The 14,152-nt window shown below is 36.4% G+C and overlaps 1 protein-coding gene across 4 annotated transcripts in view; it reads right to left on the minus strand.

Moving 5' to 3' along the window:
* The window catches only part of TTC7B (tetratricopeptide repeat domain 7B), a 315,415-nt gene that overhangs the window by 205,196 nt on the left and 96,067 nt on the right, over positions 1 to 14,152 (minus strand). For all 4 annotated transcript variants that reach the window (XM_077123321.1, XM_077123320.1, XM_077123319.1 and 1 more), the window contains exon 5: positions 2,190 to 2,311. In XM_077123321.1, the coding sequence (XP_076979436.1) occupies positions 2,190 to 2,311 (122 nt within the window). The remainder of the gene's footprint in view (positions 1 to 2,189; positions 2,312 to 14,152) is intronic.

Below are 14,152 nucleotides of genomic sequence, written 5' to 3' on the forward strand. Positions count from 1 at the left end.
AGATTTGGGATAACCAAAAAGCTGATATATGTTCAAGTATATTTCTAAAGGAAAAGATATGCCTTATCAGTTTCCATCTCTTATTGCCAAACTCTTCTATAATCCATTTCTACCACTGAAAATTGATCAAATGCTGCCATGGTATCCTTCCAGGTACAAATAAGAAAAAATGCAGAAAAACAAAAAGAAGTGAAGAAAGGAGCAAATATATCAGAAGCTGAAACTACGGGAAGCCACAGGTGCTTAGGGATAGCAGCTGCCTCTATTCTGTCCCTGCCTGCTCCACAGAGATACTGGCTGTAGATGTCCACTGACAAATGACCCCTGCCATTTAGCATGTCCAAAACCACAAACTGTTTTTTCCCTTTCATCCACATTTTGTGTTCTCAACTCAGCATTCACCACCACCTACCCCAAAGTAGTCTCTAGTTATTGTTGCAGAATCCCAGCGCTTAGAACACTGCAGCAAACAGAGAACAACAAGATACCTGTCCCAATATCATCACTAGTCTTTAGAACACATAGAGAAGAACAAGAGGACAAAAAAAGAGGAGGAAAGACTTCAAAGTTAAGCAGTCCTTTAGGCTACATCAATGAGTTGGTAAGCAATCTCTGTCATGCAATCCATCATCCAGGGCAAATCTCTCATCATCATTATTATTTTTGAGTTGGATTCCAATGGGCAGTCAACATTTTAGGGAGGAGATCAGAGCCCCAAAGCGCTGCTTCTTCTACTCCCAGCAAAGAGGCTTCAAAAATGAAAATAAGTTATTCAACCTATCATTATCAATCTCACATACAACATTTTCAATGAACATGATTGGTTTGTCATCCCTGGGAGCCCCAAAGGAATTAATTCCTGTCTCTGGATTTCCATATCAAGCACATATGCTCACAGGTTAGAGAGAAGGAAAGCAAGAACTTGGGTTCTTCTGTGATAACCACCATTTATTGTGAAAAGGTAGAAAAAACAGATCACTAGACAATGTTGCTATTTGCAACAGCAAAGAAAATGGAACTTAAATCTCAGTTTAGAGGACATGCATCATTGTACAATCTCAATCAGTGGCAGATGAGATCAAACTCAGATAACATCTTCTTGTCAAAGCCTCCAATACATTCCAAACACTGGGTGTTTACTGTGGCCTTTTGTGCGGCCAAAGCAGGCCTTCTCCCACAAACAGTTTAATAAAATTTGGAAAATAAGAATTTACTCTCAATAAATGGCAAAAGGATGCATGTGACTCTTGGCCACCATGAAATCACACTTTCCATGAGCTGTGCCCCAAGGTTTGAAACTCTTGAAAATGAAAAGGGAGCAACTCCTTTGTTCATTTTCCAAAGGCTGGGACTCATGTCCCTCTGCCTTTCAAAGCACTGTTTAACTATTCCTAGAGGAAGGGAAACAGGCCTCTAGGGAACTCCCATGCTGAGCCCAGGAGGAGTTACAGAGGAACCAGATACCTACTGTTTGTCTTCATGCACATCTATCCTGCAGCACAATGTCAAAACAAGGGACAACTGAAGAGATTTGGAACACAATCATTGCATTTCTCAGAAAAGCAACACAAAAAGGGAAACAAATATCAAATGCTTTACAGAACTATCTCTTACACTCAGGTTCTTAAGCCTTAAACCCTTTTCAAAGGCAACTCAACTAGAAAATATTCTTGTGTGGCATTGTAATTACACTCACTTTCATAAAAACTGTCTGAGAATTGGCAAATTCAATTCTGTGTGCTGATTGGCCATTGAAAGGTAGACAGTCCTGTGTGTCATTTTCTAATTCATTAACATCCCCCCAACAAACTGAGGCCTGCGTGGTTCCATTTCCACTGAGGAAGGGAATCACTAGAATATGGCTCCCATCTCAATCCCAACCTTCTTATCTGGTCTTGGTTCTCTATCCTTGTGACTCACACTCACTTAGGCCTCTGACTCTATCCCTTTCTCCCACCTCCAAATCTCATAGGAAATCAAGAGAGCCCCATGAAGAAGAGACAAGAAGAGAAAAAAAAGAGCCTATGTTCATTCTCAAAGAAAAAAAAAAAACCAAACAACAAAAAACCCTACAATTTCACTTTATATTTAAAATTGCTTATTTATTATAATAACTAAACTGAGATAGCATCGTAAGTCTTTCTATTTTCCTTCTTTAGGAAGTGGATTAAAAAATGAAGAAGGCTTACCCATTTTTGAAATAGAGGACATGGGCTCTCTGAAGTCCTGTTTCTAGGAAAAAACCTAGTTCTTGATCGTGGGGAGCAGGGCCAGGCTTAGGGCTTCTGTTTTGAATATTAGTAAGTATTACCTAGAAGGGGAGAAAATCGGAAAACTAATCAGATGCACATCCAAGGCCACTTCCTTCAAACTCTATCTCTAAATGTACTATGCAACTTGAAAACCCAACTTCCTAAGGCAAACATCAGTGTACAGACACAGGTGTAGAAGCTAAAGTACTAGAAAAGTCTAGAGAGTGGTTTCTCATAGGGAGCTACCAAGAGACCTGGGCCATGTAGAGCCTTCCTGGCACTGACTGCTGTGGAGTGAGATGCTGATGGGTGGATGGTAACAGGAGAAGCATTAGAGGTATAGCAGTATATTGACAAAGAGGCTGAGTGACACAGGAACAGGTCTCAGCAAAGGGCAGAAATAATCATCAGCTACCAATGGTTGAGGCCACTGACATGAGCTTGATGAGCTTCACCAAAAGCCAAGAATCGCCTGATCAACAATGGCCCTGGAATTAACCAGAACGGGTAAAATCACTATACTATAAGCTGAAGCTTGTGAACTAAGCAGCAGTCATCTACTCTCAAGGGAGAGCTGAGGAGAACAACCTCAGTTCACTTTCTCCCAAAATTTGTCTGTTAAACTAGCTTAATAGACAACAAGGTTTCCAAGGTTTAAGTTTTTACCCTTGTAAGAAAGACTGCCAACTAATCAAGAGAAATACTTGCCAGTTGAGTGGGTTGTAGTGAAGTATAAACACAGATTTGCTATTATAGAGACTACTCTCTTTAAACTCCAAAATCCAATAAAGTATTAATCAAATACAACGTACTTTGGCCCATTTATAAACCATGTAAGTATTCTCCAAACATGCTTTTATCATTTGCTGAAAGTCAGCAGCTCTTCAAAAGACCCAGTTGTTAACCAAACCTCAAATGTTCTAGAGGTCTGGAAAGTGCTCTCTAAATGGAGTCGAAGCAATTGCTGATTTTCTAATCCATGAACTTGAGAAACTGAAAAGTAAAAGGCACACAGCAAACAAGTGTTTGAGGAGTGAAATCTAGATGGGCAATCTTTGCATTTGAACCATGTGCCAGCATCTTATCAAAAGACACCTGGCTCCTTCACAACTTAGCGTTCGGCTCTGCACCACCCACACCCTCCTGGTTTTCCTCCTGCCTCTGGAAACTCAATTTTCCACTGCTCTGTACCCATCCCCCAAGTGTTGGAGATGCACAGAGTGCTGTGCTGGACACTTTTCCTTTCTCTCCTAAATCTCTCTCTAGATGAATTCATCCATTGCTATGGGCTTTAAAAATCATCTATAGGCTGAAAACTCCCAAATTTATGTCTGTAACCCAGACTTTCTCTGCGAACCCCAGACTCATATATCCAACTATTTCCTTGACCTCTCCATTTGTAGGTTCATCACTAAAACTGAAAAATTGCCATTCATTTTCTTTTCAAAATAGCTTTTAATTAAAAAAAAAAAAGTCATGATTACTTTAAAGCAAAAACAAATCAGCACAATAAAAACATTTTTTAAGTCAATCCAAAATTTCACTATACAGAAACAGCAACATTTAACATTTGCTGAACAACAATCCAAATATCTCTTTGTACATTTGCATTAAAAAGAAAAGAAAGATAAAAATCATTTTACCAAAAAAAAAAAATAATAAGAATAAGAGATCACGTTATATGCCATGCTGGAGACATGTTTTGATTCCTGGTGCCTACCCAAAAAAAAAAAGAGAGATCATGTTATATATGCTGGTTTCAAATTTAGGTTATTACATTTAATTTTAGTTATATTTAACAGAAAAAACTAAAATGTAAGCAAAGTTATCACTCAGCTTCAGAAAAATGATTTTTTTACACAGAGTTCACAAAAGATCTCTCAAATGTTGTATTTATATGTGTGTATGTATATATAAAGATGTCATTATTTTACCTACATATTTCAACTTTATACAGCAGCTGATTCATTAAGATGAATAAATTAACACAGTCATACTATCTTCTACTTTGACATCTCCTTCAGCCTCCCATTTTTGTTATATTACTATCTTTACACTGCCCAGGTACCTAACAGTTACATTCTACATAATTGTTTTGCATCAGTTCTATGTTAAAATGCATTCATCGTTTCTTGAATTCCTTATTTTGATTCATCTTTGATTGGTAGAATGTTGTTAAAAGAACTCATGGATGTAATATCCCCTGAATTCTTGATGTTAAAGAATGTCTGTCTCTTGCCTCTACTCCTGAGAGACATTTTTGGATTTCACACTTTTTCTCCCTCAGAACACAGCAGATGATACTCCATAGTCTTCTGTCATTTAAAGTTGCTATGGAGAACTCAGAGGCCAGCTTAACTGTTCTACCTGTAAATGATCTGTAAAGAGCAATTCTTTTTTCCCTGAAGCCTAATAAATCTACTGGGATTTGTCATGCCATTTTCTGTTTTCCTTGGAACACATGAAATGTCAGTCAGCAAATTCAGATCTGCAGTATAAAGTAAACTGGAGTCAGGCTGCCATTCTGGGCTCAAAACCCAGCTTCACTGCTTTGGGCATGTCACAGTCTTTCTAAACCTTAGTTTTCTCATGTGTAAAAGGAAGATGGCAATACGACTTTTCTCTTAGAGTAGTACTGTGGATTACATGAGATAAAGAATGAACAGAACGTTCAGCATAGTACACAGCAAACGCTCAATAAATTTTTACTTGGCTGAATTTTTGTTTGATTATATAATATTTTTTTCTGCCATCTTTTTCAGAAATACTATGTGCACTGTCTTGATTACTGTGGTTTTGTAGCAAGTTTTGAGATGGGAAAGTACGTCCTTCAACTTCATTCTTCTTTTTTCAAGATTGTTTTGGCTCTTCTAGTTCTCTCGAATTTCTGTATTAACTTTTGGATCAGCTTCTCAATTTCTGCAAATGAGGGAGCTGAGATTTTGACAGTGATTTGGTTGATTTTCTAGATCAATTTGGGGAGTTTTGCTATCTTAATATTAAGTCACTTTATGAATGAACAAAAGATGTCTTCCCATTTATTTAGGTCTTAAACAATGTTTTGTATTTTTCAGTTTTGCATTTCTTTTGTTAAATCTGTTCCTATTATTTTTCATGCTATTTCAAATGGATTTGTTTTCTTAATTTCACTTTCAGTTTGCTCATTGCTAGTGTATAAAAATACAAATGATCTTTGAATATTGATCTTTTATCCTATAACCTTGTTGAACTTGTTTATGAGTTCTAATAGCTTCTCTGCATATTGGTTTCCTTAGGATTTTATAGATGTCAAAGCATGTCAGCTGCAAACAGAGACAGCTTTACTGCTTCCTTTCCAATCTACTTTTATTCCTTCTTCATGCCAAATTTTCCTTCCTGGAACCTATAATACAAATTAAATAGAAGTGACAAGAGAGGGCATCACCTTTCTCTCTCTTGGGCCCAGCTCTGCAGATGAACCCATTGTCTTCCCCTCTACATGAGGTGTGATTTCCAGGGATGAAGGTCTCCCTGGCAGTGTGGGAGAGGACCCCCAGGGAGGAGCCTGGCCCTGGAAGTGGGATCAATGGTGCCATCTTGATGGAAAGGGGGAAAAAGGGTATAGCAGATAAGATATTGGTGGCTGAGAGAGTTCAGGTAGTGTCGAGGGGCTACACTGGAGGTCCCTCTTGTGCATGCTTCACTTAGACATTGCCATCTATCATAACTTGCCAAACCCCAACCAAAGCCCATTTCTACTAATCCAGAAGAATATCTAAGGCATTATATAAGATTCTACAGGAGTCCCATGCACTACGGTAACTCTCCGGGACCTACAGCCTCCAGATGGGTCCCTAGACTAGATGGGTCCTGGGGTGCAGAGGGGCCACCAGCCCTTCCAGAACATTGGTTGGTTCCATCCCCCCCTTTCCTGTATTATTGACAGCCCCTTCCAACATGGGAGGTTTGGAATGGGTATAGCCCAGATACCCCTGGAGAGTGGGGAAGGATCAAGGTTGATGGTGGAGTCGTACAGAGAGGTTCGGGTTTGGCGGAGTATAAGTGCTGAGTCATTGTGCTGATGTTTCTTTTGGCCTCCTGTACCTTGGAGCAGCTAGAAATAAGGACCTAGGATTGTGGAATTGTGACCCATGCCAGACTCTGAAATCTGTTCTACAACTAATGGTTGCAAAGTACTTTGAAATTTATTACTTTTATGTATATTTGTTATTTAAGGAGAGGGAGGAATGACAGAGAAGATGGGATTTGGCGGATGGGTAGGACTGCTGAATCATTATATTGATGTTTCTGTTGGTCTCTGGAGTCTTGGAGCAGCTAGAAGAAAAACGAAAAACCATGGAGCTATAACCCATGCCAAACTTTAAAATCTGTTCTATAACTACTTGTTGAAATTACTTTGTCTGGTGTTGGTATCAGGGTAATGATATTCTCTGAAACTGACTTAATATTTTCTCCTCTTCTATTTTCTGTATGTTTGTGTAATATTGATATTATTTTTTCCTTAATTGCTTGGTGGAATTCACCAGTGAAGCCAACTGGATCTGGAAATTTCTTTATGGGGAAATTTCTAATGACAAATTTAATTTTTAAATAGATACAGGAATATTTAGGTTATCTGCTTCTTTTTGAGTAAGCTTTGGTAGTTTGTGTCTTTCAGGGAATTTATCTATTTTATGTAAGTGTTCAAATTTATTAACCCATAAATTTGAATCCATATATGGATTTATTATCCATAATATGGATCAACAGTGGGTCTCTCCTTCAATTCTGAGTATTGGTAGGTAAGTTCTATCTTCTCTCTTTTATTCTTGTTCAATCTTGTCAGAGGTTTTTGAATTTTATAGATCTTTTCAAAGAATCAGTTTTTGGTTTCACTGATTTTTTTCTACTGCATATCTTTTTATTTTTATTTCACAGATTCATATTATCTTTGTTATTTCCTTCCTTCTGCTTTCTTTGAGTTTTTTATTTTTCTAGTTTGTTGAGCTGGAAGCTTGGATCATTAATTTCAAAACTTTCTTCCTTTCTACTATAATCATGTAATGCTATAAATTCTTCTATATATTTTTGCTTTATAAATTTTGAAGCTCTCTAATTAGGTATACACTTTTAAAATTATAATGTCATCTTGATTAATTGACCCTTTTCATTATGTAATGTTTCCCTTTCTCCCCTATAATATCCCTTGTTCCTAAGTCTAATTTCTAATATAATACAGACACCCTAGCTTTTTTCTAATTATTGTTTGCATTGTGTGTACTTTCAATTTTTTTTCTATTAATATTTAAAGAGGGGAGTTATTGAGTCTATCTAGTTAGCAGTTGAACTGGGGCTGAGTTTTATTGTTTCTATAGATATCTTCAGCCTACCACAGTCTTGAAATTCTTATAGCAGTGGTTGCTAATTTGTGCTTTTTGTGGGGCCTGGGATGCTGGAGGATTTTTCTCAATGGTTTTGTTCCACCCTAAGTTTTAAGCAGTCCATGCATGTCTGTGCTACAAAGGGGGTATCTCTCCAAGTTTTTGCTGGTTTGAAGTTGTTATGTATCCCAGAAAAGGCCATGTTATTTTAATCTGTCCTGAGGGGGCAGATCTATCATGGGTGGGACCTTTTGAGTAGGCTGTTTCAATTGAAATGTGGTCTGGTCCCACCCATTGAAGGTGGTCTTAATCCTTTATTGGAGTCCTTATGAAAAGATTAAAAGCAGAAGCTGAGAGAGAGAAAGGGGAGAGAGACTAACGCCCAGAAATACAATCAAGGACCCACAGAAACTGAAAGAGCAGAACCTGAAAGCAACCAAACCTGGAAGAGAAGTATCAGCAGACAAAAGTCATGTCCCTTCCCATATAACAGAGGAACCCTAGATGCCATCAGCCTTTCTTCAGACAACTATCATACTGCTGATGACTTAACTGTGACATTTTCATGGCCTTAGAACTGTAAATTTGTAAACTAATAATTCCCATTGTAAAAGTCAACCCATTTCTGGTACCTTACATCTCAGCAGCTTAAGCAAACTGAAACAATATTCATGCCCCTTTCTCAGTAGAATTAGGTTGTTACTTGTTACTTAATATTGTGTTTGTTATACAACTGCTGGTAATGGTGGTGGTGGTGCTCAGCCTCAGTCTTAGGCAGGCTGGTACACCAGGATCTTAGGGCTGTGTTTTTTCCTGCATTCCAGAGCCCATCCTCAAGGGTCTTTCCTCGGTATTTTCCTCCTAGCTCCTAGAATGTCTTTTTGGGACAAAAGTACCCTAGTTTCTACCACCAGGTAACCACTGAATATGATCACACTCCCAAGAATCCAGGTTTAACCCCAACACCATACTCTTGACTGGCAGCCCAACTTAATAAGTGCACTGTCACCCAGTTGCTCAAGTCAGACAAGGGGACCGAGCCTGGACACCCACTTTCCTTTCACATCTAATCTATTACCATAATTTAGATTAGATTATTACCCCTAATAATTTCTCAAATATGTCTGTGTCTATCCATTTCCACTGCCATTAACTTCATCTAAACTACCATCACTTACTGTTAGATTTCTATAATACAGGCTCCTCACATCTTCTCTTGCTTCACTACTTCCCTTACATTCTCCACAAGCAGCCTGAATAATTTTTTCACCTGATCTGGATCAAGTTACTCTTATGGTCTTTCTTATCTCTCAGGTATCAACTTGATTGTCACCTTCTCAGAAGGGCACTCTCTGAGCATACAACCTGAAGTAGGCCTGCCCCCATTATTCCCTTTCACAGTATCCTATTCTATTCCTTTATTGTGATTATCAGTTCATTTTTTTTTTATTTGATTACTGGCTGTCTCCTGCACTATGCTGCAATTTCCAGAAGGGCAAGGGCTACTACTATATATACACAATGTCTACTGCAGAGCCTGGTACAGGGTAAGCACTTCAAGATATGCAGTAAGTGAATGAATAAATAACCTTACAAGGCCAATCAAAAGTACAGAAAAAGAGCAACAGGAATAATGTATATCAAGCACTATGTACATACAAAGCTATCTCATTTATTCTCCACAAAAACCCACCAAGAAACACACTTTAGGTAATAGATGAAAGGAATGGGAAAGCCATAAGTGGGGAGGTAAAGGGAATAGCAGAGCTTAGGGTTTAACCGCATAGTCCAAGCATCTTGAATTTATTTCCTTCCTCACAAATGGCCTCCAGTGCATATGCCCAGGCAGAAGCATTGTTTGGCAGTGTTGAAGCCATCGCTTATTCTGTGGCTAAACACTTCTCTGTGAGAAGATTGCCAACAAGTACCCTTAAAAAGTGCAGTATGCTTTGGCAAAAAGGTATGCACCCGATGACTCGGGAAGCAGGAGAGCATGCAAGAAGAGGCCTTGGTCAAAAGACCTTGGTTCAAGGTCTGGCTCTGATACTCTTCACCATTTGTGGGACTGAAGATAAATCCCTTGATCTCTTATAGCTTCAGTGTCCTCATCTATATAATGGGAATAATAAGACTTATTTCACAAAGTGTTTAAGAATTGCAAATGAGAAATGTTATATACATATAAATATTAATAATCCTTAATGGAAATAAAGTTACCTTTCAAGTAGTAGCAAAATAAGGATATCTACCATCAGTATCTTTTTAATTGTTTTGGAAGATCTGATAATAGGATATGTGAGAGATATAAAATGGAAAAGTATTAAAAAGAAAGAAACAACAACAAAACATCATTCTTCTGCCATGTAATTTTCTATTCTTAGAAAAATGAAAAGAATCAACTCTGTTTCTTTAGAGGAGTTCAGTATAGTGGCTAATAGATTTACATTACTATTGCCATCAGCCTTCAAGATTCAGCTCAGGTGTCACCTCTTCCAGGAGCTGCCCTAAATTTCCACCCTGGTCCAAGACCCTTCCTCTGGGTTTTCAGAGTTCTCTGAACGTTTCTCCACCAAAGCACATCCAATTCTCCTCGTACCCGTGTTCTCATGAGATAGAAAGTTTCTCAAGAACATGTCCTGTGGCTTATTCATCCTGTGCCCCTGCTTCAACACAGAAATCAGTCAATAAATGTTTGTGTAAGTGAATTTAAAAAGCAAAAGCATTCCTATATGTGAAAATATAATGCTAAAAATAATCCTATTCCCAAAACAACAAAATGGAAAAGATGTGGGAATAAAAGAAATTTACTGAAATCTGTGGGAAAAAAAAAATCTTGACAAAATAGAAAAGAATATCATGATCATGGATAAGAAAAGACTAAGTATATATTCTTAGTATATATTAATATACTAATATTACTATATTTACTAATATAGTAAATAGTATATATTAATTCTCTGAATTAATTTATAGAACTCATCAAAATTCAACCAAATCCCAACAGAATTTTTCATGGAACTCAATAAAATTATTCTAAAATCTACTTAGAAATATAAACAGAAAATAACAAAGGGATATTCTGAAAAGTAAGAGTAATAAGCAGTTATTAATTTTTTTAGATTTTTAAAACTTACAAAGAAGTAAGCAATGCAACACTGGCACAATGCACCACTAGTAGAACAAAATACTAAGGACATAAATTACTGTTATATCTAAAATTTTAATGAATGACTAAAAATATATGTCAGAAAATACAAAAAGGAAATAAAAAATAAATTTTAAGTGGCATTACAACATGGGAAAAACATTCATTTAAAGTCATATCTAATATTATACATTAAAATAAATCCCAACCAGATTTCCAATTAAATGTTGCTGTTTTTTAAGCACGGAAAATGGATGAAAACTTTTCAAATTCTTAGAGGGAGTTTATCATAATATTTAAGCTTTAAAATAGTAAAAAAATGTATTTTAAAAGATAATCAGATTCAACTATATACAGATTTAAAATTAATGAGCAACTTAAAAGTGAAAAATTACTGATAAAAAAATCAGAATAAACATGATAAAGTGTTAACATATTGAATATTAAAAAGTTTATTCAAATTATAAGGAAACACTATTTTCAAAAATTTAGTAGAAGGTATAAACAGACAATAATATAGTAAGGTTGAAAGTAGAGTTCACCTTGAATAGAGCATGAGATCTTGTTAGTTTATACAGGTTAGTATGTTGCCCCAATACATCCCAGAGTAATCTGGTCAGAGAATAAAAAAGTATTTGCAATGTCCCCTTGGGGGACTAAGGAAAAAGGAGGAAATATACCCATCTGGGGAATTCCTAATATTCCCACAAGCTGAGCCCTCAATCTTGGAATTTGCCCCTAGAAACTTATTCCTGCAAAGGAGAAGCTAAGTTTACTTACATAATGCCTAAGAATCATCCCCAGCGAACCTCTTTTGTTGCTCATATGTGGCCTCTCTCTAAGCCAACTCAGCAGGTGAACTCACTGCACTCTCCACTCTACATGGGACATGATTCCCAGGGGTATAAATCTCCCTGTCAACATGGAACAGGATTTCTGGAATAAGCCAGGACCTGGCATTATGGGATTAAAAAAGCCTGTTTGACCAAAATGGGGAACAGAGAAATGAGACGAAATAAAGTTTCAGTGGCTAAAGGATTTGAAACAGAGTCGAGAGGTTATCTGGTAGGATATTCTTATGTATTATATAGATATCCCTTTTTATTTTATGACATATTGAAGTGCCTAGAAGAAAGTACCTGAACTGTATTCTAGTAGCCTTGATTCTTTTTTTTTAAACAATTATATAATATATAGATTTTACAATGTAATTGTGTAATTTAAAAACCTTATATCCAAGTTATGATATAAGCTGTTTACTTACAGATAAGTAAAAAAAATAAGGAGAAAAAAAATAACAGGGGCATGTAAGGGGTAAAAAAAAATTAGGTAGATTGAAATACTAGTGGTCAGTGAGAGGGAGGGATAAAGGATATGGGATGTATGAGCTTTTCCTTTTTCTTTTTATTTCTTTTTCTGGAGTGATGCAAATGTTCTAAAAATGATCAGGGTGATGAATATACAACAATGTGATGATATGATGATATGTGATACATGATGATGTGATGATATTGTGAGCCACTGAGTGTATACTCTGGGTGGACTGTGTGTGTGTGTGTGTGTGTGTGTGTCTGTGAAGATACCTCAATAAAAATATTTTTTTAAGTGAATTTTTTTTTTTTTTTGGTTTCATGGTCCAGGAATCGAACCCAGGTCTCCCACATGGAAGGCGGGCATTCTAACCACTGAACTACCCATGTACCCTTAAAAATACTTTTTAATGAAACAAAAAGTTCCCCAATACTAGCGGTCAATAATAGGGGGGATAAGAGATATGGGGTGTTTCAGGTGTTCTTTTTTTGTATCTCTCTTGATATTTTTCTTTTTGGAGCAATAAAAATGGTTTAAAATTGAATGTGATGATGATAGTACAACTAGGTGATGACACTGTAAGACATTTATTGCATACTGTAAAGGAAATATATGGTATGTGAATATATCTCGGTAAATTCTGCAAAAAATAAACAGACAGCATCATTTTAGAAAAAAAAAAAGTACAGTTACTACATGACTTACCAATTCTACTTCTAGGTATATACCCAAAAGAACTGATAATAAAAAATTTACACACAAATATTCATAGCAGCATTATTCACAATACAGAAAAAGTGGAAACAAGCCAAAATACCTCAATGATCAATGGACAAATACAAGGTGGTATATCCATACAACAGAATACTATTTGGAATAGAAATAAACGAAGTACTGATATACACTCCAACATGGATGAACCTTGAAAACACTGTTAAATCAAAGAGGCCATTTACAAAAGACCACATATTGTATGATTCCATTTGTATGAAACATCCAGAATAGACAAATCTATATTGACTGAAAGAAGATTAGTGGCTTCCTAAGATTGTTGAGGGGAGGTATGGGTTGGAAAGTGACAGCTAATAGAACATTTGAGGTGAATAAAATGTTCTAAAATTGATTGTGATGATGCTTGTACAATTCTGTGGATATCCTAAAACCCACAAAATTGTACACTTTAAATGGGTGAGTTATATATACAAATTATATCTTAATAATGCTGCTATTAAAAAAAAAAGAAATATAACTATTTGGCAAACATATGGGACAAATTTCAACCTCGCTGATAATCAAAGAAATGCAAACTAAGACAGCAAGTTACCTGATTTCACCTAGCAAATCAGCAAAAAAAATTTAAGCAATAATAACCTTGCCAAGAATGCAAAGCAACCACTGTCCTTATGTACTGCCAAAGGTAGAAGACCATAATATTTGCAGAAAGCAGATGGACATAATACGTAGTAACAAGAATGGTAAAAATACCCCCCATCTAGGAGTCCGCCCTTTGGAAATAATGCAAAGCCAGAAAAAAAAAAAAGGCTATATGAAAAGCATTGTAGCATTATTTATAACAAAAGGTTATACCCAACAATAGGTTAATCATATCATAGAGGCTATCCACTTGATGATATATTATGTAGCTATGAAAACACTTTGAAGTTTTGACATAATGCTAAGTGAAAAGAGACAGAAACAAATTCTTTAATGCTATAAAAATTAAGGAGGTAAAGACTAATAAAAAATATAAAAAATTAAAATTAGCCAGTGCTCTTTTCTGGTTTCCATGCTTTCACGACTGTTTTAAGTTGTAGCCTACTATCCCAGATAGTCATAGGGCAGACTTACAACCAAAGGTACCAGGGTGGAATCACACTGTCTGGTCAATTTCTTGACATTTCTTTAAGGAAGTATTTATGCAGATATACTACTATTAAGCTATGAAACCTGCTAGGGGCTGGAAAGGAGAAGGGAAGGAACAATGTCTTTTCTTCATTGTCTCACATTTTAAAGCACAGAACATAGCCACATAGACCTCCAAGGTCACACTCTGCTTTTCTCAGCAGCAACATCAAGTACTTTTC

Source organism: Tamandua tetradactyla, chromosome 12 (assembly GCF_023851605.1).
Source record: "Tamandua tetradactyla isolate mTamTet1 chromosome 12, mTamTet1.pri, whole genome shotgun sequence".
Lineage (NCBI taxonomy): Eukaryota > Metazoa > Chordata > Mammalia > Pilosa > Myrmecophagidae > Tamandua > Tamandua tetradactyla.